Here is a 27,879-nt window from a genome sequence, read left to right on the forward strand (position 1 = left end):
AACTCAAATAAAATGTATTGTACAAGAGTCACATTTTTAAGTCATGGGAAACTAACTCATATTTTCAAGCTTGTTTTTGACCCACCCATAATGAGTTGATTGCTCTTTCTATGCTAAAAAAGCAAGTCTAAACAAAAAAAAAAACTAGATCCACATAAGTTGATCTAATCATGTCACAATGTTCCATGTCTTTAACCTACCAAATAAATGAAGCTTCAGATCTGAGCTTAAAGCCCAATGATTAAGTCTCCTAAGACGGGGATAAACTATTAACTTTAACAAATTTTTAGAGCAGAAATGAATTGAATATGTAACTAACACTGTATATTAGGTCTCAAAATGACAAACTTGGTAAAGTACACAGTTTAAACTCTGTATACACTTGATAACATTCACTTTTTTTTTTCTCTTTCCATTATTTCAAAACAATTATTGAACTTGATAGTAACAGTAGAAAACTATGTCACTTTGACTTGTAGGCAAGTAATTAAAGTGAGGTCGGGGTCTTGTTATGGTAAGTAATAAAAATCCAATCAATAAAGAGACCAAGCCAGAGGATGACCTATATACATTAGACTGTTTATTGAAACTTATTATGAGCCCGAAACATCCTGTGATAACATTCACAAGTATTTTATTAAGACTGTCAATTCTTTACATTAAAATACAAAATTATACAATAAATAAGTCATCAAGGCGGGCCAGCTAGCTGATATGGAAAACCAGATGAAACTACTGTAGCACTAGTGGGCCCTGAGACATACCAACACAGTGGCCCTATTGTGGTACTGTGGGTCCTCGTACATGCTTAGAGTGACCGGACTAGAGCACAGATGGCCTTACACATACTTAAAGTGACCCTACAATAGCACTAGTTGGCCCTGATACGTGCTATAAGTGTGCTATAAGTGACCCTACAATATCATTAGTTGGCCCTGATACATGCTAACAACCTAAACAAAAAATATCTCCAAATGACACTGATTAACTGACATCCACACACTGTCATCTCATTCAGACAAGTGACAAGACATGATATCCAGAGCGACAAGACATTTGCTAACAGTGGATAGATTTTCAAACACTGGCTAACTGGCACAACATAACAAAGGTATGTAATTCACAGCCTGACTGGACACTAACAATAAGTCTTACAAAATAATGTGAACTGATCACTGTAATAGTAGCCTAGGTGTATTTGATTGAAACAAGTCATCAACATTTAAAACAAAGAATTTATAAAACATATTATATACATGGACATAATATACAAACATAACAATATGGACAGCATCCACATTTGATTTATTTAACAGTACTTAATAACTAACTCAATGTATAACTAATTCTACACAAGTATAGTAGCTCTGTCACACATACACACACACATGACACTTTTGAAGGAGAGACAACTCACTTCCCTAGGAACACTGACCAAGAAAGTTGAACAACTGTGTTGGGTTTTTACAAGGGGGTGAGCACTCAGGATATTATACTTTGATTTACATTTCTAACAAGATTCTATACAAATTTACTCAAAGTGGACATACAACACCAGGCAAAAGGACAAATCTCCTCTTCGTAGCTGACTCAGTCTCATTCACTCTGGTAATTCCAACATCCTCTGCAGTCCTCCTCAGTACTACCTCATCTGGACAGAGGCCACCTCCTATCTCAGTCCCACCTCCTCCCTAGCTCTACTTACTACAACCCTGAGGCCACATCATAGGAGGAGAAGAAGTGCTGCGATATCTGAAGTTTCTTGTTGAAACATTCCTAACACATGAAACACAAAACTACAGATAACACACTAGACTACAGTCAGATTTGACTCTAGTTCTCCATGCAACGTATTTCATTGTGCTGTCATATCATAACTAGATTCTAAAGCTGCAGTTTAATTCTATGACTTTTCCTCATGAAGCAGTTGAATGAAATTGTAAGCTACACTAACAATGACTGTGTACGAAAACTTTTTCATTCTCTATCAAAGGGACAATAATGATGCCTCACAATCTTTGATGCCACAGTGGAGACTTTGAAAAGCACAATCATGGAATAAATAAACACGAATTGGATAAATGCAAAGCTTTGGATCAGACATGTCAGGCCATACCTCACACAAACTCACCTATACAATAAACCTACACAAGTCTAGAGAAAAAAAAAACAGCAACACTGCAGTAGAGAAGCTATGAAACAAAAATGTCCAGTAATTTCCCAAGGCTTGCCCCTAAGTCTTGTCTAACACTAGGGAATCTATTAATAGTGTTAATTAGTGCAGGTTTAAACAAAGGTGACCCTGTTGAGAAGAAACTTGTAAGAATTAGAGAATAGAACTGTGCATCTTGTTGTACAATATTGAAACTCAATCAATGGAAATAACTTTCTGGCAGCCACAAAATATTTTGTTCTTTAACTCTTTCTCTCCGTAATTATTTACCACATTCTGGTGGAATCAACACTGGTATCGTCAATTAGGAGAGAAAGAGTTAATTGATTTTTTTGGGCTTCTTGTTAAAATGTCAAAGAAGGGAAGATAACCCAAGAAAGACACCTAACAAACAAGTAGATATACTTCCATTCTTAAACTCAGCCCAGCCAGGAATGTGATGGAATCAAAACAGCAGGCGAAATCAAGAGAAATAGTCCACACCTGCATAGAACTCAAATCAAAAGCACAATTTTAACAGTTGATTTTCTAAAACCAACACATAAACATTACTTTCACACGACTACAACTGAGTTTTCATTGGATGAAACATTGCTGGAACAAGATTAAATGCCCAAGAGGCATGAAGTTGACCAGCATTAATGCTAAACATAGGCCTGTCAGTGATCAGTAAATATTAACCAGTACATTACAAAATAAACAGACCTTCACTATGTCTTTGTACAGTAGTTCAGTTCCTATTAATCTGAAGAACATACACCAGACTCTATGCCCTACATCACCCATGAGGATACATTTTGTTACATGTAAATCTATAAGCTCCAGAAAATCCAACCAGACTCTTAGAAAAGATTAAAAAAAAAACAACCAGCAATACCCTATTATGATACACATCAATCCACTTTTTAGATACTATGCAGACCAAGTTATTCAGATGAACCCATACAAACTACATGATTCCCATCCTCAAATACACAGTGGCAATGTCTCATAAAACTGAGCTAAATAGCTGACACAAATAAACCAATCAAGAACAGCAGGGACAAAGAGTCATAATGGATTGACTTTTTTTGTTTACACAACTAAGTATCATATAGAAACTAAGTAAATATAAAGAGATATATATATTAATTGAATCACAAGCTTATGTTTGCTTTATGTGACATCACATTGAGGGCAAATTGTCTTTTTGAAATCACACATAACAATCAAAACAAAGGTCAATAATTCATATACATACACTTTGCCCCTGTCAGAAATCAACAAATCACAGAAGAAATCATAATATACATAAAGTCCATTGCCAGGTGACAGCCGGCAGTTCAGTCCAAAAGGGAAATCAGTAACAAAATAATTTGGTCAAAGAGGAAAGTTTGACATGTTAATAAATAACTTAAATAGAGGAGGAAACTAGCACAAGTTGTCTAGGTTTAGGTGGCCAGTTAATACTCAAAACAATCAAATAATACTAAGTGAACTAGTCTTAGGTTAGCCAACAGTTGCATTGTCTCCCCTGGCACAGGGCACACAAAAAATGTTCAAAACAGAGCATGACATTGAACTCGAGATGAACAAAATCAATTCATCCTTTGTAAGTGATCTATTCAATAGAAGAATCCTATTCTTTCTCTCTCTCACACACTTTATCTTCAAACGTTCGGAAACAAGGCTGGTGCAACCCAACTAAGACAAAACTAGGGGCCGGGGGCGTGAGATCACAAAAAGATGTCGGGACACATGTGCCAGTCTTGCCGATCCTTGCAGTCCCAGTACTGTTTATTGTAGACATGCATCAGCGCCCCTGTAGTCACATCACGTTCTTTCTGGAACCAGGTGGGCTTGTAGGGCGGATAGTCTAAACCTGAAACAAGACATTACAATAAAGTTTTCTGAAGCTTTCAAAGGTTAGAACAAAATTCAACACTAAAAATAAAACAACAATTGAATTGAACATGAAGCAATACTATTTTCTCTATTCACAATCAGAGACATTTATCACCAGGATAAAATCTATAAAATAATAATTTGGGGGGGGGGGGGGGGGGCGCTAGTCGAGTGGTTAAGCACTTGGCTTCTGAACCTGGGTTCTAATCTTGGTGAAGACTGCGATTTTAAACTTCTGGATTTTTAGGGCCGCCCCTCGGTCCATCCAACTCTAATGGGAACCTGACTTTAGTTGGAGAAAGTAAAGGTGGTTGGTTGTTGTGGTGGTCTATAAGGGGAACTTTTTAAGTTATTTGAGGATGTGTATTTGATGAAATGGAATGTGAATAACAATCACTGCACTGCATAAATTTGCAATAAAAAAGAAGAAAAGAATAGTTCCAAAATGTAACTCTTTTTTCATTAAACAAAAGGACATAAAGCTCTGAAAATATTCTATCTGCTTACCTTCTGCTCTGGCCTTCTCTGCTTCAGCCTCTCTTTGTTTCCTAACCTCCCTCTGTTTTTCTTCCAGTCTGACCTTGACACGGTTAGCCTCATCCCACTGTCCCTCCTCCATCAGTCTCTGATCAGGCCTGTTCCTGGAATCTGTAGGAGCCACACCCTCCTCAGGCTCATTCATTTCTATAGTTAACTGGTTAAAGAAGTAAATCCTCTCAGACCCAGGACTGGGGGAGAAAAAAACATTTGAGTCATTATCCAATTGTAATCCCCACCTGAAGCCTAAATGTGACAGATTTCAGTAAGCTAATAATGATAAAAGCAAGACAATTGGTAAAAAGTGCTTGGCTTCCAAACCAAAGAATTCCAGCTTCAAATCCTAGTGAAGACTGGACATTTTAATTCTAAGATCCTTAAGGGTCCTCTGAGTCCACCCAGCTCTAAAGGGTACATTAGTAAACTTGTGCTGCTCACATGACATCCTAGTTAACCATTGTCCACAGAAACAGATGGCCTTTACAATCATCTGCTACATACATCACAAGGTCTGAAAGGAGAACTTTACTCTTTTTTTTCATATTGTTACGATTCTCTCTCTCCTAATCAGGCCTTCCGTAAACAGTGCTAAACACAACACAACACATCAACACATCAAGAACTTGACAACAAGAGCTCCACAATATCGGGTACTTTAATAATGAGTGAATAAGTAGATAACAGCCAATACTAGACAATTGGCATCAAACATCAACAACTAAAATGTCACTCTGTACATCACCTTACAAAACTCTACTGTCTCTCTTTCTGGACTTGTACATCAACACATGAGGACTCGACCAGGACCGACTTCATAGCCGACTAACAGTCCCGGTCTCGACGCTCTCCGGTCTTGAACTGCCGCTTTCCTACACACTGTGTCCTCGTACACGCAGGCTTTCGATCACATGACCATAACATTGGTCATATTGGCGTGTAATCGTAGTACTGTCCCTTGTCCATGGCCCCGCTGACCTGAGTGATTCACGTGTGTGTCAGCTGAGCCTATAGTTAACCCTTTTGCGCCGCCAATAGGGTCGTAACACTGCCCCCTTCTCAGATTTGTCCGTCCCGGACAAAATCTATCACACGACATGGGCAGTGGAGTTGAATCGATGCAGGAGGAGGTCTATCGGTGGGGGCGACAATGGGCTTATAGTGCCATCTCAATGGTGCCATCTGCGTTGTATACTGCGTATGTCTCTTTCTCCTTCTGCTCCAGTTGACCTTCACCTGGTTCCACAGACGTTGTGGTTGCATCGCCATGCACTTTGGACTCAGCAAACGTCGTCTTCTTCGGTCGCTCACTACTGAAGGCAGCCAGCCAGCACATGGGGAGGGATAAGATGTCAGGACTGGGGTCACCAAGATCTTTGGCCTATCAGGTTGTTTCATAGGGCTTTCAAGAGATGGGTTTTGGGAATGGGTATTAGGTCCACAGGAGGGGAAATAGTGGCACACATCATCGTCAGGCTTGTCCGGAGGGCAAACTAGTGGAGCAAGTTGGCAGCACTCCACTTGCGAAGGACCCTCATCTTCAGCATCAGGCTCCAGTTCACTTACTTGACCATCATCAGGGCTTCTCACTGTGGTCTCGTCAGCAGGACAAACGTCTGTTGGGTGCAGACCTTGCCGATGGGTTCCTTGGAGATTGCGTTCTCCCTGCAAAGCTCGACACACAAAGTTCTTGCCAAACATCTGGGTGCAGCCATCAGGATTCGAGTTCCTCCCATCAACACTGGCAGATTGACAGATGTCTTTGATGTCCTCAGCTACGAGCTTGGGGAAAGACACAACGTTGTCATGTTCTGTCTGGCTGATGGAGGCACTCAGATCAGGTACGTCTACAGCAAAAGCGTTGGTTGAGCTATTGGTCTCTTCTCTTGTTTCTTCACCTGTCTCTTTCTGCGAGTCACCCTTGATCACATTCTGAAAGCCAGCCAACATCTGTTTTTGAAATGTGATCAAGAGCTCTACCACATCAGGTTCGAGTTCAAAGAGGAACGTGTTCGGATCTTCCTCTTCATCCACCAGGGCTTGCCGGAGACGTTCTTTTAAGAGTTTCGTTGTTCCTTTCGTAGTACTTCAGTCCTCGCCATTTCAGCTCTTGTTTCAGTTCTTTCAGATTCAGTTCATCTAGCAGTTTTACAGAAGCCATAGGAAATCCCACTTCTGACACCAGTGTTAAGATTCTCTCTCTCCTAATCAGGCCTTCCGTAAACAGTGCTAAACACAACACAACACATCAACACATCAAGAACTTGACAACAAGAGCTCCACAATATCGGGTACTTTAATAATGAGTGAATAAGTAGATAACAGCCAATACTAGACAATTGGCATCAAACATCAACAACTAAAATGTCACTCTGTACATCACCGTACAAAACTCTACTGTCTCTCTTTCTGGACTTGTACATCAACACATGAGGACTCGACCAGGACCGACTTCATAGCCGACTAACAGTCCCGGTCTCGACGCTCTCCGGTCTTGAACTGCCGCTTTCCTACACACTGTGTCCTCGTACACGCAGGCTTTCGATCACATGACCATAACATTGGTCATATTGGCGTGTAATCGTAGTACTGTCCCTTGTCCATGGCCCCGCTGACCTGAGTGATTCACGTGTGTGTCAGCTGAGCCTATAGTTAACCCTTTTGCGCCGCCAATAGGGTCGTAACAATATGTTTGACCTTTCTAGCAAAAAATAAATAATTAATAAATAAAATATTCTTATCAAGCTCTCAAAAGGTCAAGGTGATGTGTCACCTTCATGGAAAGGTAATCAAATTTTCTTTTTAATAATAACAAGGGAGACAATTCAATGGGTGTATTAACATTGCTCTGGTAATGACAATATCACAATGTCAAATTGTCTGTGTGGCACATGCTAAACATTTTTCTTCATTTTCTTTTTAACCATGTGACCAAATAAATAAGAAAATTAAGCCCAACAGAAGCATGATGTGGATTGATGTTTACCCTCAAGCTATGTACACAAAAGTGACACATGGCATTCACCCTCTGGATAAGTGGTTTATATCATGCTCTCCTCCTTAGACTGCCAGGAGATCAGCGTAATTTTGTTATCTCTCCCAGCAGGATTAAAGCAGTTTCTATGTTCTGGGTATTATAAATGCATTCTACTGATGCCAACAACATAAGAGTAGAAAGAGCCCAGGCCAAATAAGAATGATACTGAAATGTGATGGAAGATGGAAGTGTGAGGCAACATAAAGAGACCTCAAGAGATGGTAAGGCACTCTGAAAAAACTAAAATACTGACTAATTGAGAAACACGGGTAGTATTGATAAAAATGTATTAAGATAGTCTCCTGCAAGAAGCCTTTTGAATCTATCTAATTGCAGATGTCTTTCACTATATCAGTATCAAAATCTCTACTTCAATGGTGAAAATGAGTCTTTATATTAAGTAATGCTGTTCCAACATTGGTAAAACATGCCCTTTTAATTGACCATAGCTTAAGATTTATAAAAATATTTCAAATACAAATTTTTTTTGTTATTTAGAGGCTTCTCACAGTATCACCCTCTCTCCCAAGCTGAGAGCTGCTGCATCCTAAACTTACGGTGGAGGTCTGACTTTCCACATTGTCTTGTGTGGACCTGTTTCAAAGACTGGCTTTCCTTTGTTAGATTCTTCTGCATGGATAATCTGGGCTGCCTCCATTTTCTGGTCCCATGTCCCAGTCAGCACCCACTTGGCATTACCTTGTACATCCGTCACCACTCCTGTCACCTGTAACAGAAAACATTAAGGATGTGAGTCAAGTCACATTGTATGTCCTGCTGCCAATTTGATAAATTACACATTCTTGCATGAAAAGAAAACAAATAAATGTACAAATCAGAGAATCTGCTAATGTGCTTTTTGATAGACTTTACGACTTAATTACTTATGTTCATACTAGGTAAAGTAAGGGTACCCTTTTTCAGACCTTGCAATGTATGGAAACAAATAATGTAAAGCTTATATGTTTCTATGGCAGACAGTTAACGAGGGTGTCATGTGACCAGCACAATGACCAACCACCTTTATTTCCTCAACGTATGTGAGGTAGCTGGGTGAACCCAAGTGTGTCCTAAAGATCTTCACAAGTATTTTACCACTCAGCCACAACTCCCCATAATTTTTGGTTTCACACTAACACACATAATTGTAATTGAATCCAAGGACTAAATGTCATGTAGGTGGCGGTTAGTGTGTCATGTAATGTATGAAAATGACCGACTCACAAAAGACACTCAATGTTTTCTTAAATTTTATTCCACTCATAGACCCAAAATATAAGATGGGTTTGCATAATATTGATTGAAAGATTTTCATTAGTTTTGCAATAAATTTGTTTTCCTCATTAAAAAAAAAAAAAATCCACTCCACATAATATTAAAATGAAGTCATGCAAACATAAAACGTCATAAAGCACAACGTAGAAGATGTAGACTATCTTCTCGTGTGAACAAAGTTATTCAGAGAGAGGGGGAAATGTTGCTTTACCTTTCTCGGGTTCTCCCTTGAGAAGTAGCTGTAGGCTGAATACTTGAGGTGGCACTTGTCCCCGTTGGTGTGGTTGGTGATGTCCATCTCACCATGGTTGTCTACCCACAGCTTCCCAACAATGATGTTGTTGACTGTGGTGGTCACCTTACGCCAAGTGTAATGATGGCCAGTCTTGTGGAACACCAGGTGAGCAATGCCTGAAACAAAACAAAACAGCAACTAGTTTTAATTATATAACAAAACGTTTTGGGAGACTAAGACAACTGGCAGTTGCTGATCCATGATTCATTAGCTGTTTGGCATATCTGGTGAAAAGAAATATGAAACCATTGATAAACATAGAACAGTTTTTTGTGTGTACTTTTTAGCACTACACAATCCATTATCTAAGCTCTTCCACAGAGTAATGTTTGCCCATCAGATGTCAATGATGCTCTATCATTATAGCATCCCTGAAATTGATTACTCCATTTTAAAATTACTTCCAGTCCTTATTCTTTTCATTTTATTACAAGTTTTTCAACATTAGCCATCACAGCCCATCCACATTTCTCCATATTGTTTTTACATCATTTTTTCTCTTACAAATGGTTTAATGCTTACATAATGTCAACAGGATCTAAAACAATCCTAAAGTAAAATATGAGCTAATGTGATTAGCTGAAGTATAAATATCTTAAAGTAAACTAGAAGCTAATTAGATGATGTATAAATATCCCCTGCATAAAATATATTGTTTTCAGTAACAAAAAACAAATAAACTAGAATGTAAGGAGTATGTATGTATCTAAGTATGTATGTCCCACACAGAAATCAAGACTGTTTGACCAAACTTGGCATAAATGTTCCTTAGATAATGGCAGAGACCATCGTGTATGTTTAATATCCCTCCCACAACCGGAGGATCTTAAAGATAATATAAAAAACTGAATTTATCTCTATTAAAGAGCAAAACTTTCTAACAAATCAGGTAAACCTATTTCTACAGTATTTTATATTAGATATCAATATGTTGGTTACACAGGTAAACCTATTTTCACACTCTACTTTCATTTTCTTGGCAAAATGTAGAAAAAAAAAATGTTATAGCAATTTTCGACATAGATCTAAATCCCATGCACAAGATCACAAATATCTAGCACCTTACACTCAGTGACAAGAGATTTAGGCATCCTCAAAAGATGTCAGCAGATATTTGGGACCAGGAGTGGTTAAATCAGATGATTTTAATTAAATAGATTTGTTTCACATTTGGTTTGGGGGATTTTTTTTAGATTGAAATCCCCTCTGGGATCATGAACATACTTCAATTGTAGTAATTCTACTTTTAACAAAAGTTTCAAACTTTAGAATTTAGCTTGGCAGGTCTGCCATCTTTCTAGAAAGATCTATACAACAATTTCACCTGATTTTAGTTTAAAATTGAAAAAAAAAGTATGTATTTTTTTATTGTAGATAGTTTAGCTTTGACAATTTTGAATGAATCAGTGCAAAGATATAACATACCCATAGGTATAATTTGTAAGTATCTGCCCCTGAACTTGGTGGTCATAGTAAACTCTTGCCACGTGCTCCAATCTCTGCCATCAATATGCATGGCCAGCATGGGAGGATGATGGGATACCTACCCAAGAACAATACATAATAGAGAAATATGTGAGCTATATAGAACACATAATCAACCATCTTCATGAGACAACTTATCTAGTTTATAGAGAAACAGAAAAAGATATTCATGAAAATATACCGAAATAAACAACATCCATACTGTTGCATCATTAATTTAATTACTTTTTTTTTTGCAATGCACTAACTAAAAGTTTGAATGTTTATTATTTCATTTCAATAAATACATATATATATAAATGGATCAAATATAAATTGAAAAAAAAAAAGTTCTTATACAGTTATTTTGTGCAATCATAGTTTGATAACTAGTGTTATATAATGTTTCCAAGGCATATACCTGCTCTGAGATACCTTTCCATCCTAAATCTTCCATTCTGTCAAACTCAAATGTCTCTCCTAGCAATGGGTTAAAGGGTTTACCAACTCGGAACAATGTTGTAGCATATGCAGACACCGTAAAGGCCGCCACCCATGCCATCTGTTCAGCTGAGTCAGCACATTTACTAGCCTGATCTAGAATCTCAGAGTACTCCATTTCTTCCATAATCCTCTGCAGCATTGACAGTGGTTCATTAAAATTGACCTGCGAATAACAAGTAAACATAAGGAAAAACCAGACCCAAAACATGGCTAACATACTTACAAAAACTAAGTGGTAAAATTACAGTCTGATGCCTATGTTTTTGTATTACAGACATTGAATAATTAAGTCATAAAACTTAAATGTTGACTTATAATGAAGCTGGGGATGGAAATAAATGCCTATTTGCTTATATCTAATGTCTTTATACAATCAACCTAATGCCCTAGGACAAAAAAATTAGTTTGAGAGACACTAGGTATTTATGGTACTTAGTTCTTACTCCTTCATATCTAGAGATGTTCTAGATTGTGGGCATTTATTTGTTTAAAGCCATCAAGATCTAACTGTTATGTTTAAAAACAAAACTATATGAGAAGGCCCACTAAATGACATTCTATTAAAAAAATGAAGCTCTCCTTATTGCCATATTTTAGAGTTCAACTCTAGGGTCTTTTCTAAATGTTTAGGTGTTACAATGGCCAGTTACTATCTGTTTTGCTGGGACTCTAAACTTGTGGATTACTTCTGGTTGTGAATGTAATTCAGATAGAGATAGGAAGTTTCAAATGCTTTCTATTTATGTGATGACACAGAGGAGATAGGGAATGTCAGAAAGATAGCAGTCAAAGAATAGACACAGTGATGGAATTAGATCTTATGAAATACTTGATATTATCATTGTTAAACTCCATCTGTTTATTTAGCTAATTAGCTACATAGGAAACCATTGGAATTAAACATGACATCCTAATCATACAAACAATCACCTCATGTTTTTATATGTGCTCTAGATTAAATGTCTGTCACTGACAAATACGCTGCTAATAATGAGACTAAGAAAATGTTTTGATCACAGACTTCTAGTGTCAACGAGTGACAGGGTGTCATTCTTTTTTTCTTCATTGTGGAATTTCTTCATTAGTGAGTTTAATACATAAACTAGACTGGTTGAGGTTAAGTTTTTTTGGTTGTTGTTGTTGTTTTACATTCCAGGGTTTTGTTATTCTGTAACAGTTCTAATTCTGCCTAATAATGACTTAAAAAAAATATGTACTGTGGATTTGTGGATTGAAGCAACATTCAACAAGAAGATGGAATCAGTGAACTCAAGATACAACATGATGAAATGAAATGGCTTATCACTGTTTTGTCTTCTCATAAATTATGGAGTATTTTAAACAGATACAAATATCCTGGATCTCAACAACTCAAAAGAAATATTTAAAAACAGAGAGTCTGAATAGTCATCACATGTTTTGGAAGAATTTAGAATCCAGTTTTAAATTACATAATTGCTTATTAACTTTTTACCATAAACTATCAATTAACCATAAAGTATCAATTGTTGGCTGCCTTCAGTTGTAAACTGAGATTGGATGAGAAAGCCTGGACAAAAGCTATGGTCAGACTATTGTTTCTAATCCAGCTACTGCAAACAAAAAAATACAGTTTGGCATCAGTAAGGTCCAAGGATCTAAAAGAATGTAGCACTGCATGTTGAAAGCTGTCCTAGGGTCATCAGCTCTTAATTTTTGTTTTCAAGGTTGACGCCCAAAGCTTTTCTTATGTTTATGGAGTTTAGCACCATGTTGTTTTTTTAAATCTTCTATTATTAAATAGAGGGGCAAATAATTAATCTATAAACTCATGACCTGTAGAACTGGAATTAAATCTGAAATTTTTAATGATGTCTCAAAGCATCCACTGGCAATATCTAAGAGACACGAGACTCATGAAAAAGTATAAGCAGGAATGCAAGCACAGTGTTGAGATGGATTGGCTCAGTTTATTAACAAATCTCTTTCATGTAAATTCAATATTGTGATACAAACATATAATTATTCTTGTTGGATTCAATATGTTATTGTTATTCAGAATTTCAATTCACTGGGGTTTTTTTGTTCTCCATAAGGAAGTATGCTGTGTTCATGTAAGGACAAGGTGTACACCAAATCTATCATTGAGATTGAAGATAAACATACATTTCTATTTCAAATAATGGCAAAAAGTTACTTGACAATAAAGAACAACAACTTTAAAAGGTTATAAGAAGAGAGATAAGTGAACAGCAGAATGTACTACAAAGTTATCATTGTTATCAGCTGTGTCAGTAGAGAACAGGTCAATGTGCATTTTCCATTTTTTAAATAAAGTTCCAGATAACAGCACACATAGCTACTCAGAATTTAATGCCAAGCAAAAACTCAACCCAGATTATTATTGACCTCATCAAAACAGAATCTCCAACAGAAAACAACAACAACTGTCGGATCATCAAAAGACATTTGCCTATTTACAATTCAAATGATGACAACCTCTTTTCTATCCCTTGATATTAGCTGTGAGACAATGTGCAAATCTATATTGAAAGGAAGATAAGGAAGAAATCTTTAATATTCAAAGAAATAAGACTAATGAAACTGCATTCACTTTAGTTGAACAGTCTGGAAGGTTGAGCACAAAAATCTGCAGGTAGTCCCCAACAGTAAACAATGTTTTGAGTACATTTCATGTAATTACTCTGATAAAAATGGTGCTTGTATAGTGCTGTTTAAAAACACAAAGCAGCACAGAAGATTTATCTTATTCACATATAAACACTGATGTTAAAGTTTTTGATTCAACATTTAGCACACGCCACAAGATACAGTATCTGACTAGGAAAACCAAGAACTTTAAATGAAGATGAAAAACAAGAAAATCAAAGCTTACAGTAAGCGTACATGTATCAAGAGTCCTTGTAATCACAACAAATTTCCATAAGAATCAATAAAGCAGTCTTAGTCTTAATTAGTTTGGATTAGTCATGTCATTGAATTTGTAATAGATCTTGACTAACAAGAAAAAGCATTTATAATTTTTTTTTAAAAACAGAACGACCTGAATTCAAACTCATGGCTCAAGTCTTCTCTGTCTTCTCAAGCCAACATGGTAACCACTCTGCTAGTGGAAAGCTTATGAACATGGAAGATTGAATATATATAGTTATCTATTGTTTTTATAGTCTCAACCTATTTTTGAGGTTTCTTTTCACACCTATAAAGAGGACTAATTCAGCTTATACTCACAGGCATTGGAATTTTGGACAGTTCTTTGCCAATAGCATTTTTCATGAAACTCCAAAGGTTAAGGCTTATATTAGGCTTGTCTGGAATTCTTCTCCTCCGCTTCCTACGGGTTAAGGATGTGTCAGATCCATGAGAATCTGAAGATGTTGACTTAGGCAGACGAATTTTGTCCTGACTGGATGTCCTCTGGTGTTCTCTCTGAGAATACTCAAAACACAAAAACATGTTTAGGACAATGCAGTGACAGCTATTTAGAATAGCCATGGAACATTTTATTAATGAAAGTAAGTCAGGCAGCTCTGAATTTGATTGAGGTTATATATTCTTAACATTTACAATTTATGACTTCAATAAGCATCACACTTAAAATGTAGACAGTTTTTTTAAAACAAAAGCTCACTCTCTGACAGCCAACATATTTTGGAGAAATTATAGTCAATTTATGTTTTCTAATTAGATGGTGAAGATCAATTGAGACACTCTAATGACAACTGCATGCACAGCAGTATCACTTAAACAACATAAGGCTGAGTTGCAGCGGGTATGTGCAATGCAAGATTATATAGGTACAGATCTTTTTATTCTGCTGGTGCAAGAATTATTATTAGAGACTTTGTTCTAAGGATAATGAGTTAAAAAAAAAAATAGAAACCTATACAATTTTGGTCTCATGTAAATGGGGAATTGGCATACTAGAAGCAAGCTTGTTTGCTACATATTATTTTTACAGATACAATATGCCCCAGATCATTTTGATGTAAGTTAGAATGTACAAAATGTTACAAGTAACTGCTAAAGAGTGTCAACATTTTGTTGTACCACAAGTCATTCATAAAGTAAATACTGAGACAACTCCAGAGGGACTCACTTTTTTTGGAGATGTTTTTGTCATGTAGACCCTGGCTTCATTGGCACTGCTTTCTGAATCTGACTCACTGGACATGTCAGGGTAGCTTTCCATACTATCTGTACGTCTGGAAAGCAACATCAAAGTATTACAACAAATAAACTGACATGAAGACAAAAAAACAACAACACTAAGAGTCTTTGAATGCAAGTACCAGTTCTAGACATTGGTTACAACAAATATACTGACATGAAGACACACACAAAAAAACCCTAAGAGAGTCTTTGAAATGCCAGTACCAGTTCTAGACATTTGATGAGGAAAGAAAAAAGGAGGTTCCTACATTTCTGATAGCACATTTTGTTTCCAATGAAGAGTGAAACTGTTTGAAGTTTATTAGCACTAGACAAAATCTAAAGCTGACACATCCTAACTCTCTCACCTGTGCATCATTTCAGATGAAGTGTGGGGAGGTAGGGCCACCATTAACTCTCTGTCTTCCAATTGATGTTCTGGAGCATCAACAAACTCATCATCTTCAGAGTCTGAAACAAAGGAATTTAAAACAAGTCTCAGGTTATAGGAAGTATAGGAATAGTGCTCATTTTCTAGTAAATACAACACTAGTCTCAATCATCATCTTCAGAGTCTGAAACAAAGGAATTAAAAGTCTCAGGTTATATCAAATATAGGAATAGTTCTCATTTTCTATTAAATACAACACTAGTCCCAATCATAAAAAAGCACAGCAACAGCATAAAAACAAAAAGTATAACCTAAAGTTCAGCAAGAGTCTCATATTCAGTTAAGTATAACACTAGTCTCAAGTACAGAAAGCACAGCAATAGCCACTAGTTCTATATACAACAACAGTTCTTATGAAACAAGGTTCGGCAATAGTTCTCATATTCTGTAAAGTATAACACTAGTATATCAAGAAAACAAAATGATTATGTGTACAAAAAAGAAATTAGGTAAAATAAAGAAGGAATCACTACAAAAATTCAACTTTAAAATGCTAAAAATGTAAATAGTGTTAAGATTTGTGGTTTCTTTTTTTCTACAGACAGCACTTAGCAAAGGTGGTGTTTGATGTGAACCCCAATCCCTCTCTGTTGTTGATTTTCTAAAGACATTTCAGATCTTGCAACTTAAATTTTTAAAAATTTCTTAAGTCTTTTTAATGACCAATGAGAAAACACTGTACACTTTGCTGAGTAACAAAAGAAAGAAGTGTAACATGGATCTGATAGGATCAAATGACCAGCAGTGAAATAGAAATGAATCCTGTCTACTTGAAGCCTGAAGTTCAAACAGTTGAGTAAAACTTGTGGGAAAAGCTCTTAGGACATAATGCTGAGTCATCAGCTGAGTGGCTGCGTTGAGATCATGGGAGAGGAAAACATAAAAAAAAAAAATCCAATAAAAAAAAAACTCTTAAGAGAATTATGTTCCAGGGTAAAAATAATGTAACAGCACTCCATTGATGTCTATTACAACAATGTGGTTAATGCTTGAAACCACTAGGCTTTACACCATCCATTAATGCTGAGCTCATTATATATATATTGGCAACGTTTGTTTTTTTCTAGCACCCTAGTAGACAAGGGAAATAATTTGTATAAAGCAAGGACATTGAGTTCTTTGGTTGAATGAGTTATCGTGAAAATTCTGCAGTTTAGTGGGCTAAAAGAATTTTCTAGTTCAACTACACTTACAGATTATTATTTCAAAAATATTTATCAAAAAATGAACATGAAATTTAAAAAAATAAATGAAGTCTTCTGATAGGAATTTTTCATTATACTACTACCAGCAAAAGCAATGCAATCAAGCAGGACTTGTATCAACAATATCTCCATAAAGTACAGTGTAGAGAAACATGCCAGAATTTGTTTATAAAGATCTTACAGTTGCTAGAGAATACGCGATTTCTAAATCTTTTCATTCTGTCTTTTTTGTTTTCCTTTTTTTGTAAAATAGGTCAAAATCATTTTTTCTAGTTTTATAAAAAATTTAAATGTAATAATTTTTTTAAAGGTGTAGGCTTATATGAGACAGCAGCAATAAAGCTGGCTAGAAGAAGAAGAAGAAGAAGGAGAAGAATATGGGACATAATGTTTCCAATTTTGGAACCCTTTGCCATTAGCCAGTCAAAGGCTATATTGAAGTTTGTTGACCCTAAGGAGTGTTTCCTAGTCCAAACTTGTTTTTACTTGTGTGCGCTTATAATCAGTCTGCTGACAGTCAAACTAAGAACTTTTCAGCATCATTGGACCAATTCAACTTTAAGTCAGTGGTCTAGTATTATAGAATGCCCTGGCTTTACCACTACCCTTAGCAGGCACACATACAGACCACAAACACTGTCATTAAATTGTTCCTCTTATTGCTAGGCTTCATGAGACATTATGACATTCATACCAATCAGTAATTGTACCATTATTTCTCTTTCGGATACAAGAGCCTGATCTTAGTGTTAATAAGCATATAGAAAGTTTTCTTTTGATGGCTCACTAACGGCTAACATGATTCCATGTGTTATTTTTATGAGATTTCAATTTTTTTTCCTTTTTTGTTGAGCTTGCTGGGGTTTTTTTTGTTTCCTGTGCCCTAAATAGTGTTTCTGAATTGGACTCAATGATAAAGAAACCCTATGTGTCCTTTTTTTCTCCAGATGTATTCATTCATCCAAAACTATTGGACACTGTGTATGCAGGAGGTAGCAGTAGAATGGTTTGACATAAAGCTTGATGTGCCTGGCATAGCTAGACACACCCAATAGTACAGCAATTCTCAATATGTTTAGTCAGCCACATTTGTCTATTTATCTACATATGTTTAGTCAGCCACATTGTATATTTATCTACATGTCCAAGTTTTCACTCACTAATTCTATCATGCATGGAATAACTTCAAAGGATTCCACCTCTCGATGTGCTCAATTTTTTGTTATCAGTTAAACCTTTTTTTTTTTAGTTTATTAATTTTTACCCCAATACTTTTTCCTTTTTTTATTTTCACAGAAAAAATACAAAAGACTAGTACTATAAAAATTATACTGCAATAAGTTGGGAAATATAAAAATAAGCACCCATTATCAACAACACCTAGCAGCAGAACAGGAAATAGGACTAGAAATTAGGGGTGAAATATGGAGTAGGTGTCAGTGGAGGTCTATTGGAGAGGGCAACATTGATTCAGTTTGGCCAACAGAATTGTGAGTGTATGTGTGTATGGGGGCTGCTAAACTGTTTCAGTATTTTGTTTTGTCCTTACAATGCACTAGAACTGGGAAACCAAAGAAGTATCAGTGAGCTACTATATTGTGAGATGGGGGGGGATTGTCCACTGGAAAAAGCAAAAGAATAAAATATTTCTGGTTAAAAAAAAAGAAAGTGAATGTTTTCTTTTTAAAAACTAGAAGAGTCTCTATGTGTTAGTTGTAAATGTCACATTCAGCTGTGAAATGTCACACTGAGAAGCTTATAGTGTCCAGCGTGAATATGACAAAGTTCATAATATTCGGAATATGATGCAGTTTGAAAAGAAGAAACAGAATAGTAGATTTTTCCAAATACAATGATTCAATATAATAAAAAAAAATAAATTAGTAAAATAGAACTGAGTATATTTTAATAGAACCACAAATGATGACTGATCAACATATGTATATTTTAAAAAGTGCAGCAGATCCTTATTGTGTTTCTGTACCCTTGCTATTATCTAAAATTTGATGCAAACGATAACAATATACAGACACAAGAAATCCTTTGTTCCCCTGTCAATCAAATCATTAAATACAATCCAACTTTTCTTATGTAATTTTTGAGTGACACTGGTCTGATTTGTTTGTTATCATTTTACTGGTTTGTTATTTGTAATGCAACTTGTAAGACAAATTTCCTCAAGAATCATAAACATATTATTATTTTGTAGCTATTTTTAGTTTTACTGAAAACGTCCCTTAATTTCCAGTCAATTTTCCAGTGTAGATATTATGCTGGAAAGACAAAGCCTTCAGCCCTCATTGAGTTGATAGAATTCATGAGTTGAGCTCATTACAATTGGTCCTTTGTTTTGTATCAGCTAAACAATATGCCTTACATATAAGAAGAACTCTATCACTTGGTAAAAAAAACTTGGACAGTAATCAAGTAGTTTATAGTTCCATGGATTTCAAGTAGTTTATATATAGTTCAATGGATTTGATATGTTGATTACATTTAGACCTCATTAGTAAAGACACAGGGGCATGGGTTTAGCAACAGTTTAAACTATTATACACAGTATTAATTGCATCTAAGACTCAGATGAAAAGCTCTACCAAAAAATCAATGAAAGAAAACATACAATTCAGTACATGAATGAGATTAAAAAAAAAACCTACACAGGCTGCTACTTTTTAAAAAAATCTATATTGAAGTTGATATCTCTATACCCTGTAGATAAAGTTTACAAATGCTGGATTCAAACTAAAGGAGAAGGGGGATGTCAGTGGACCAGGGCAATAATGTCACAGCTGTGTCATTACAACACAAGTTTGTTGACTTTAAGTGAACTTCTCTCCCCTGTCTGGTGAAAGCAACATTGTGCCACTGAAGGAGTTAGCTGGACTGGCTACACAATTAACTAGATGGGCCAAGCCATTAACTCCCTTGAGGGACATAGACATATTTCAAATTGACCCTTACAGTATTGGCCCAGACAGAGACAGAATGGAAGTTTGGTTACACTCAGGTGATTGGTGACATATACACACACATCTACTTTCCCACAAACAGATAAAATGGACAATTGTATACACACACACACACACACAGAACCTTTACCCAGCAAGAAATTCTTGTTCAAATATTATTGAGGACATTTACAAGATCCAGACCGACATCTTTATGAGAGTATTAATGATCTTACATTTGATAGGAGAAACAATCTTAGTCAACTTGGGTTAGATATTTACTCATAGTATTTAACACTTCATGCTAAAAGTAATAGTTGAATATAAAGATGCCCTTATCAATACAACAACACCAACTGAACCTAATGCCACTGTATAATGTGACTGTGTGTGTGCTTGTAGCAATGTCACAACAAAAACATTCACATCTGTGATGTAAAACTCTTCCACTGCGCTATTATACATCTCAAGCACATTATACTGGCCAGTGCCTTGCAAGACTTCTAGCTACTTTCTAAGCACAGGGATCCAGTTCATATAATTAATGTTTACTTTTATTAGTATTTTACATGTGTTACTTCAAGTGAAAGACAATTAGCATTATGTCTATAATGAAGCTAGTAATATCCAACCTTGCTACAGTTCCCAATGGAGCACAGTCTTGCTAAGTGGCCGATTGAGCACAGCCTTGCTACCAAAAAAGTATCGATGTGGTAACCAAATATAGAGATATCATCTAGTATACGAGTTACATATTCTGATACAGAGGTTAGAACTGCAAGTCTTGATACGAAGTTACAACTACGAGTCTTGATACAGAGGTTAGAACTACGAGTCTTGATACGATGTTACATCTACGAGTCTTGATACAGAGGTTAGAACTACGAGTCTTGATACAGAGGTTAGAACTACGAGTCTTGATACAGAGGTTAGAAATACGAGTCTCGATACAGAGGTTACAACTACGAGTCTTGATACAGAGGTTAGAACTACGAGTCTTGATACAGAGGTTACAACTACCAGTCTTGATACAGAGGTTACAACTACGAGTCTTGATACGATGTTACATCTACGAGTCTCGATACAGAGGTTAGAACTACGAGTCTTGATACAGAGGTTAGAACTACGAGTCTTGATACAGAGGTTAGAACTACGAGTCTTGATACAGAGGTTAGAACTACGAGTCTTGATACAGAGGTTAGAACTACGAGTCTTGATACAAAAGTTAGAACTACGAGTCTTGATACAGAGGTTACAACTACGAGTCTTGATACAGAAGTTAGAACTACGAGTCTTGATACAGAGGTTAGAACTACGAGTCTTGATACAGAGGTTAGAACTACGAGTCTTGATACAGAGGTTAGAACTACGAGTCTTGATACAGAGGTTAGAACTACGAGTCTTGATACAGAGGTTAGAAATACGAGTCTCGATACAGAGGTTACAACTACGAGTCTTGATACAGAGGTTAGAACTACGAGTCTTGATACAGAGGTTACAACTACCAGTCTTGATACAGAGGTTACAACTACGAGTCTTGATACGATGTTACATCTACGAGTCTCGATACAGAGGTTAGAACTACGAGTCTTGATACAGAGGTTAGAACTACGAGTCTTGATACAGAGGTTAGAACTACGAGTCTTGATACAGAGGTTAGAACTACGAGTCTTGATACAGAGGTTAGAACTACGAGTCTTGATACAAAAGTTAGAACTACGAGTCTTGATACAGAGGTTACAACTACGAGTCTTGATACAGAAGTTAGAACTACGAGTCTTGATACAGAGGTTAGAACTACGAGTCTTGATACAGAGGTTAGAACTACGAGTCTTGATACAGAGGTTAGAACTACGTGTCTTGATACAGAGGTTACAACTACGAGTCTTGATACAGAAGTTAGAACTACGAGTCTTGATACAGAGGTTAGAACTACGAGTCTTGATACAGAGGTTAGAACTACGAGTCTTGATACAGAGGTTAGAACTACGTGTCTTGATACAGAGGTTACAACTACGAGTCTTGATACAGAGGTCAGAACTACGAGTCTTGATACAGAGGTCAGAACTACGAGTCCTAGAACTACTGGACAAATTGTTGACAAAATGAGATTAATATTTCATTCTCCTTCGCTTCCCCTTGTCCACGTTTACATTGTGTATTCTAGCGGTCAATAATACAAGCCTTGCTTTCTCACTGACCGATAGCTGAGGAAAAGCATTCAGCCAATAACGCCAAGAAGTACCCGCAGGTTCTCCAGAAGATGAGTTATACAACAGTGTGTGGAGGGAAGTGGTGATCAGCTCGGTACATTTTTAAAGGTATACTTTATCATAAGACACAGAAATTCAAGGGCAAAGAATCGAAACTGTCTGCCAAGTAAAGGCGTAGAATGACTTTTATATCAACAATGTCATATCAAATGAAAACAAATTAAGGCTTAAAGATAAATAAAATGGAAAAGAGAATTGGGGGAAGGGAAGTATCCTTATCTGTTAAAAGTAATTTGTCCAGAATAGCATTAAAGATCATTACAAGTATTATTGGTATACCTTAAGGCGACCTATGAAGCCTACACGCCAGACCTAGTCTAGTATCAGTGTAGAAGTGCTAGGGGTCTACGACATCTACAGAAATGTAGATGGGAACGCTGTGGGGTTGGGGTAGGAATGGGGGGAGGGGGGGACGGAATCAGGCCAAACCCTCCCGATGTACGGGCCACTAGCGGCTATGAATCATCCCCCAGTGCTCAGCCACAACACGGCCAGAGAAAATCGATACTTGGCTAGATGCACGGAAGAAAGAGAAGTCGAAACAGAACGCACTCGCGCACAGACACAGACACACAGAAAGGTTTGCCGGTGGAAATACTTGCCTTGCCGCTGACCATCGATTCCGTTCACGCCTCCCTCCTCACCTCCAACGCTGGCGTATCCAGCAATCTCTCTTACTATGAACCCGTCCTCATCGTCGGCGCCGTCGGCGTATCCCTCTTCTGCCTCATCCTCCTCCGGGAGCTCCTGGTATGGTTCCATGAGAGAAGGCGAAGACTTGATATCCAAACATTCCATTCAGACAGCTCAATTCTGTTCCCCTGGCACTGCCAACTAATCCTCTTACGTCTTGGGTGTGTGGCGAGACAGGCGCTCCATATGTTTTCATGCTAGCCCCGCAGTGATCGACATCGCCAACGTTGCGAAGACTTTGAAATGACGCGATTAGATATCTCTAACAACAGAAGAAAAAAACACACACACCTAGAATAGAATGACCAGCACAGCAAAAAAACATAAAGCACGGGCTATCTTTAGCTGTGTCCACACACAGAATCCAAGCGATCGTGATTGGATTTTGTTGAAATACTAAATATAGATGCGAGTGAGAGAGAGAGAGAGAGAGAGAAGAAATAACGACTGTGTCCCGCACTATCCCAGACTCGTGATGCGTGTAAGGTGCTACTGCGACACAGACTTTATGTACCCATGTGTGTCACAGCAGTGGATCAAGTTAACACACATCATATTGACATCTGCGCCAGGTGCAAGGTTTTCAAGTACACATCAACAAAGAGCAACACGTCTGGCCCAGGCACCCAATGCGATGGTCATCGCCGGTAATGACCCAAATCAGTCCAGCCACTGTGGTCAGCAGCTTGTCCCCACCTTCCCCCCATGTTTTCATGTCCTCCGGTCGATTTTCAGCATTGAACTGACCCTGTTGACATTATCAGTAGATTGCACAGATTTATCTATAACCACGTGACTTAATTGAAACGCTAGGAGTGTAACAACACAATGACCCAATGACCTAGAAAGTCAAGCGAAAGGCCAATTCGACACCAGAAATGACACACACACCAGTCGTATTCTATACATAGTATACTCCAACGTAAACACACAAACAGAAAGCATCAGACATAAGAATAGACTAGTAAAACTATTCAACTGGGTGCTCAAAGAGTTATCAAAGGTAAGCACTGGTAAGTACGACAGAAATCACACTAAAAGCAAGACAGTGAACCGCAACAAATGCATGGGTATCTATGAAGGCTAGTTTAAAAACAACAACAGCCTCTAGCTATACCCATCTTGTTATACAACCTTCGTGAGAAGAGTCCGTCTAAGACTAAGTGACATCGAGAGTGTTGAGGGGTAAGTACAATGACTAACATTCTTTACTTCTCGCCCACAACGATTAGGTAACCGTGAAGAATTGTCTGCCCTTTTCTTTACACAGTGGGGTCAGGGCATGGCAATGATCTTATCAAACTGAATGCTGTGATAGAGCATGCTTGCAGTTTGCCCTAGATTTCGATAAATAAACCAGTTCTAATACTAGTTAGTGTATCTATACTCTATACAGTACATTAGTTACATAATTAGTAGTATTAACAGACGATAGACTTTTATGTTAAGGCTGAATTGCATTGAACTATTTTAAACAAAAGGGCATTCATTCGTTTTGATAAGAGTCCAAATCACGGAATTCCGTTGAATTTCGATGGTCCTTCAGATATAAAGATTACTTTTGAAGCTCGGTTCTATAACGTATCTACGGTGTTTACACTGAAAGTGAATAGTTTGAAAAGGTCTAAGTGGTGAGTCCATTGTCTTCCTAGAAACAAACTTTTTGAAAGAATCGAATTCAAACCATCCTATGTACAGCTTATTTCAACAACGAGTCACAAGTGCGTGGGGGGGGGGGGAACAAATCAACAAATCAAAGAAGAAAAAAAAACATTCCATGACATTAAAGAGCAGGTCAACCACGTGACCAGAAGTCAAGTTTGGAATAAACTTCGTTCTATCAAATCAACACGCGACAACTTCACTGGGAGGTGTGTCAGGCACTGGACATCGCGCCTAGTTTCACTTCAATCACACACAAACACGCGCAGAATTACAAAAGTACTCCTAGCCATGACAAAGGTCAACAAGGGGAGAGAGGACGTGGCTGACAGTTGTAAACAATATCAGTCCCACTAGGGTCAAATCGTGTCACATCGCTCTACATTGTGCGGATACAGACAATACAAACTATGACTACATCAGGTTCCTAGATCTAGACACTAGTACAGTGTTGCCCAACAGCCATATCCAGACCATTCAGTCTATAGAAAACATCTGCCCCTGCCCCCCCCCCCCCCCCAGTGTAGAACGAGGCCGCACTGGTGTTGTGGGTGGCACTAGTGTTGTGGGTGGTCGTTGACTTGTAGCACCAAACTGCTGGTAGACAACTAAACCGCTGTAGGTGTATTATATTTGAACTAATAAAACTTGAATAACTTTTTTGTGAAGAAAAATAAATAAAACTTTTATTACAATCTAAACAAACTTAACTTGAGATGAAATACATATAGTAGACTTAAGTCATAATATCAAATAGTATTTGGAACAAAGTACAACTCACTAATACTAATACACGTCTTTTCAGTCTGGAGTCGTCTCTCTTACATAAGCCCGCTGACGACAATGTATATTTTCTTGCATCATTTACACTGCATAGCTCACCATTGAAACACACACACTCCATAACACTCGGCTCCAATTGTATTGTGTTTATTTATTTGACGATGATCCGACAGATCAGAAATATATGTAGGCTAGACCTCCATGCTGAGCAAGATTGGACATTTGTAAAGGTGTCCAAAGAAATGCAAATCTTAGAACTTCGCTTCTCAGCTTCACATAGCCGTTTAAGTAAAGTCTATTTATTCTGTATACAGCCTTACAAAATTTGAACACAGTGTTATTATAATCTAGACTAATTTTATAGATCTATCAGTGGCATATAATCTAGACTAATTTTATAGATCTATCAATGGCATATAATCTGGACTTGTTGTATAAATCTTTCTCCATGTTGTCAGCTCTTGAACTAAACTTTGGATCTACACGTTCATGATCCCAACTTACGTTTCGTCGTTTTCAGTCTGTCTTTTTGTCTGTCGGTCTATCTTGTATTTTCAATCAATCAATCTGTAAACAAAGTCTATGGGATTTTCGTACTTACTCACAGTAATCTCCCTTTGTTTACATTAACATTATGACTTTTAATTTCCGGTTTAGATTTTGTAAGCCATAAAATACACTAAGTAAAAAAAAAAAAAGAGGGCGCAATTTGAGAGACCCGGGGGGGGGGGCGACAAAATAGAACCTAAAGAAAAAATGGAGATTGTGAGCGATTTTGAAATAAATGTCAAGCATTATTAACTGAGACTTTACTGTTGCCAATTATGGAATAAAGATTCCTTTGTGCTACAAGCACTCAAACACATCTGATTATATTTATTATATGCTTTTTAAAGTACTTCCGTATTTTTTCACACCGGATACACCACATCAGAGTCTTCATTTATAAAAACTCCAAAACAGAAAAAATTAAATGTACACAAGAACCTCTAACTGGAGAATCCTTTCCTTCCGAAGTTGAATGTTAATGATTTACAGTGAAAAATGAATATACTGAGCTCTCCTGGCATCAGTAAAAGGTTAAATATTTTGAAAACTAAATCCTCAAGGCAAATAATGCAATGAAGTTGCAAGGTTTGAAATACAAACGTATTATTTACTCAAACTGATTGTTCGCTTCCAATGGGTGACGTGTTGATTACAGTCCACGCAGTCCAACAATGAACATGACACAAAGAAAGTCTGAGAAATGTGAAAGTACTAGACCACTGGTGTTAGCCTTCAATTGAACCTTAAGGAAGGGCCTGGCACTTAATATAGACTATCGTGTTAGCTTTCAACTGAACCTTAAGGAAGGGCCTGGCACTTAATATAGACTATCAAGTCACGCTACTAACTAAGGTCTTTAAAGCAAGCTATTTAAAGAGAGGCGATGCTCTCTCTAGCTATGTTAATCTCGAAGGTCACTGACCACACCTTTAATGCTATCTATTTGTCTCATTAACAAGACTATTTTGTGGACACTTCCTACACTCACCCACCCACCCACGTTATTAGCTAAACATTCCATGCCACTGATACCGCTAAAAATGAACAAGGCAAGGACCCTCCTCTCCAAACGACGAAAAAGAGCACAAACATTTCTTACAGACAAGTCAAGACCTAGAGTAGCACCATTTAGAAACAAGTGTAGAGACCATCTAGGAGAGAAGAAAACGAAACTGCATTGACTGAAAGAAATTTTATATTTTTCATAATTACATTACAGCCTACAATATAGTGCAGTGGCGTAGCTAGGGTGGGGGGTGGGGAGAATTTGAAAATTTCTCCGGTCCCCACTTGAGGGGGGCCCCCCAATTGAGTGTTCAAAATAGATGGCGAATTCCTAGCTACGCCACTGATATTCTGACTAAGCCAAGGTCAACAATGACTTGAAACTGTTCATCTTTCATTGATATGAACCATCAGATGACGTACTACTGGCCCTAGTGGACACATTTTATACATATTGTTTGTTATCAAATGTCTAAAATTTTAAACGATTTTTTTTTTTTAAATTTTATTTTTTTTTTGTTGCCATCAATCTTCACTGAGTGACTGGAATTCATGAGGTCAATACCCACTGACATACTTGTGAACTCAGGAACAAACAAAAAACCAAGTTTATCCGCAATCTACAACAGATTGTCATCTTCATTATACAACTTGAAAACCAACAAAATGAGAGTCTATAAAAGCATAACTTTGACCATTCAGTTTTGTTCACCCACAGATACGTCTTGCAGTTTGAAGAGTTCCCTACATGTGGAACATTGTATACAACTCGTCTATCTATAGAGCTTGTGTCATGGGGAACTATATGAGAGAGAGAGAGAGCAGTGTCTGGTATATTGTCAGATAGAAGTTCGTGTTACTAATGAAATGTCACTGAATACGCACACAAAAAGTTGTCAACGTTGAGATTTTCATTTATTTAGACTAGAATATCCATATTGCCATTCAAAGAATACAATTAGCGACACTGAATACCGAGTAGTTTCAAT

General features: G+C 37.1%; 1 protein-coding gene across 3 annotated transcripts in view; it reads right to left on the bottom strand.

Moving 5' to 3' along the window:
- Positions 1–558: 558 nt before the first annotated feature.
- Positions 559–27,879, bottom strand: part of LOC106051422 (oxysterol-binding protein 1-like) — a 44,525-nt gene continuing 17,204 nt past the window's right edge. For 2 of the 3 annotated variants that reach the window (XM_056005548.1, XM_056005546.1), the window contains exons 5-13: positions 15,687–15,789; positions 15,266–15,371; positions 14,398–14,604; positions 11,084–11,329; positions 10,624–10,741; positions 9,115–9,314; positions 8,186–8,355; positions 4,565–4,785; positions 559–4,034 (exon numbers count right to left, since the gene is read on the bottom strand). In XM_056005548.1, coding sequence (XP_055861523.1) covers positions 3,889–4,034; positions 4,565–4,785; positions 8,186–8,355; positions 9,115–9,314; positions 10,624–10,741; positions 11,084–11,329; positions 14,398–14,604; positions 15,266–15,371; positions 15,687–15,789 — 1,517 coding nt within the window. In that variant the 3' untranslated portion in view covers positions 559–3,888. The remainder of the gene's footprint in view (positions 4,035–4,564; positions 4,786–8,185; positions 8,356–9,114; positions 9,315–10,623; positions 10,742–11,083; positions 11,330–14,397; positions 14,605–15,265; positions 15,372–15,686; positions 15,790–27,879) is intronic. The other variant, XM_056005547.1, reaches the window with a different exon arrangement.

This window comes from Biomphalaria glabrata, chromosome 12 (assembly GCF_947242115.1).
Source record: "Biomphalaria glabrata chromosome 12, xgBioGlab47.1, whole genome shotgun sequence".
Taxonomy (NCBI): domain Eukaryota; kingdom Metazoa; phylum Mollusca; class Gastropoda; family Planorbidae; genus Biomphalaria; species Biomphalaria glabrata.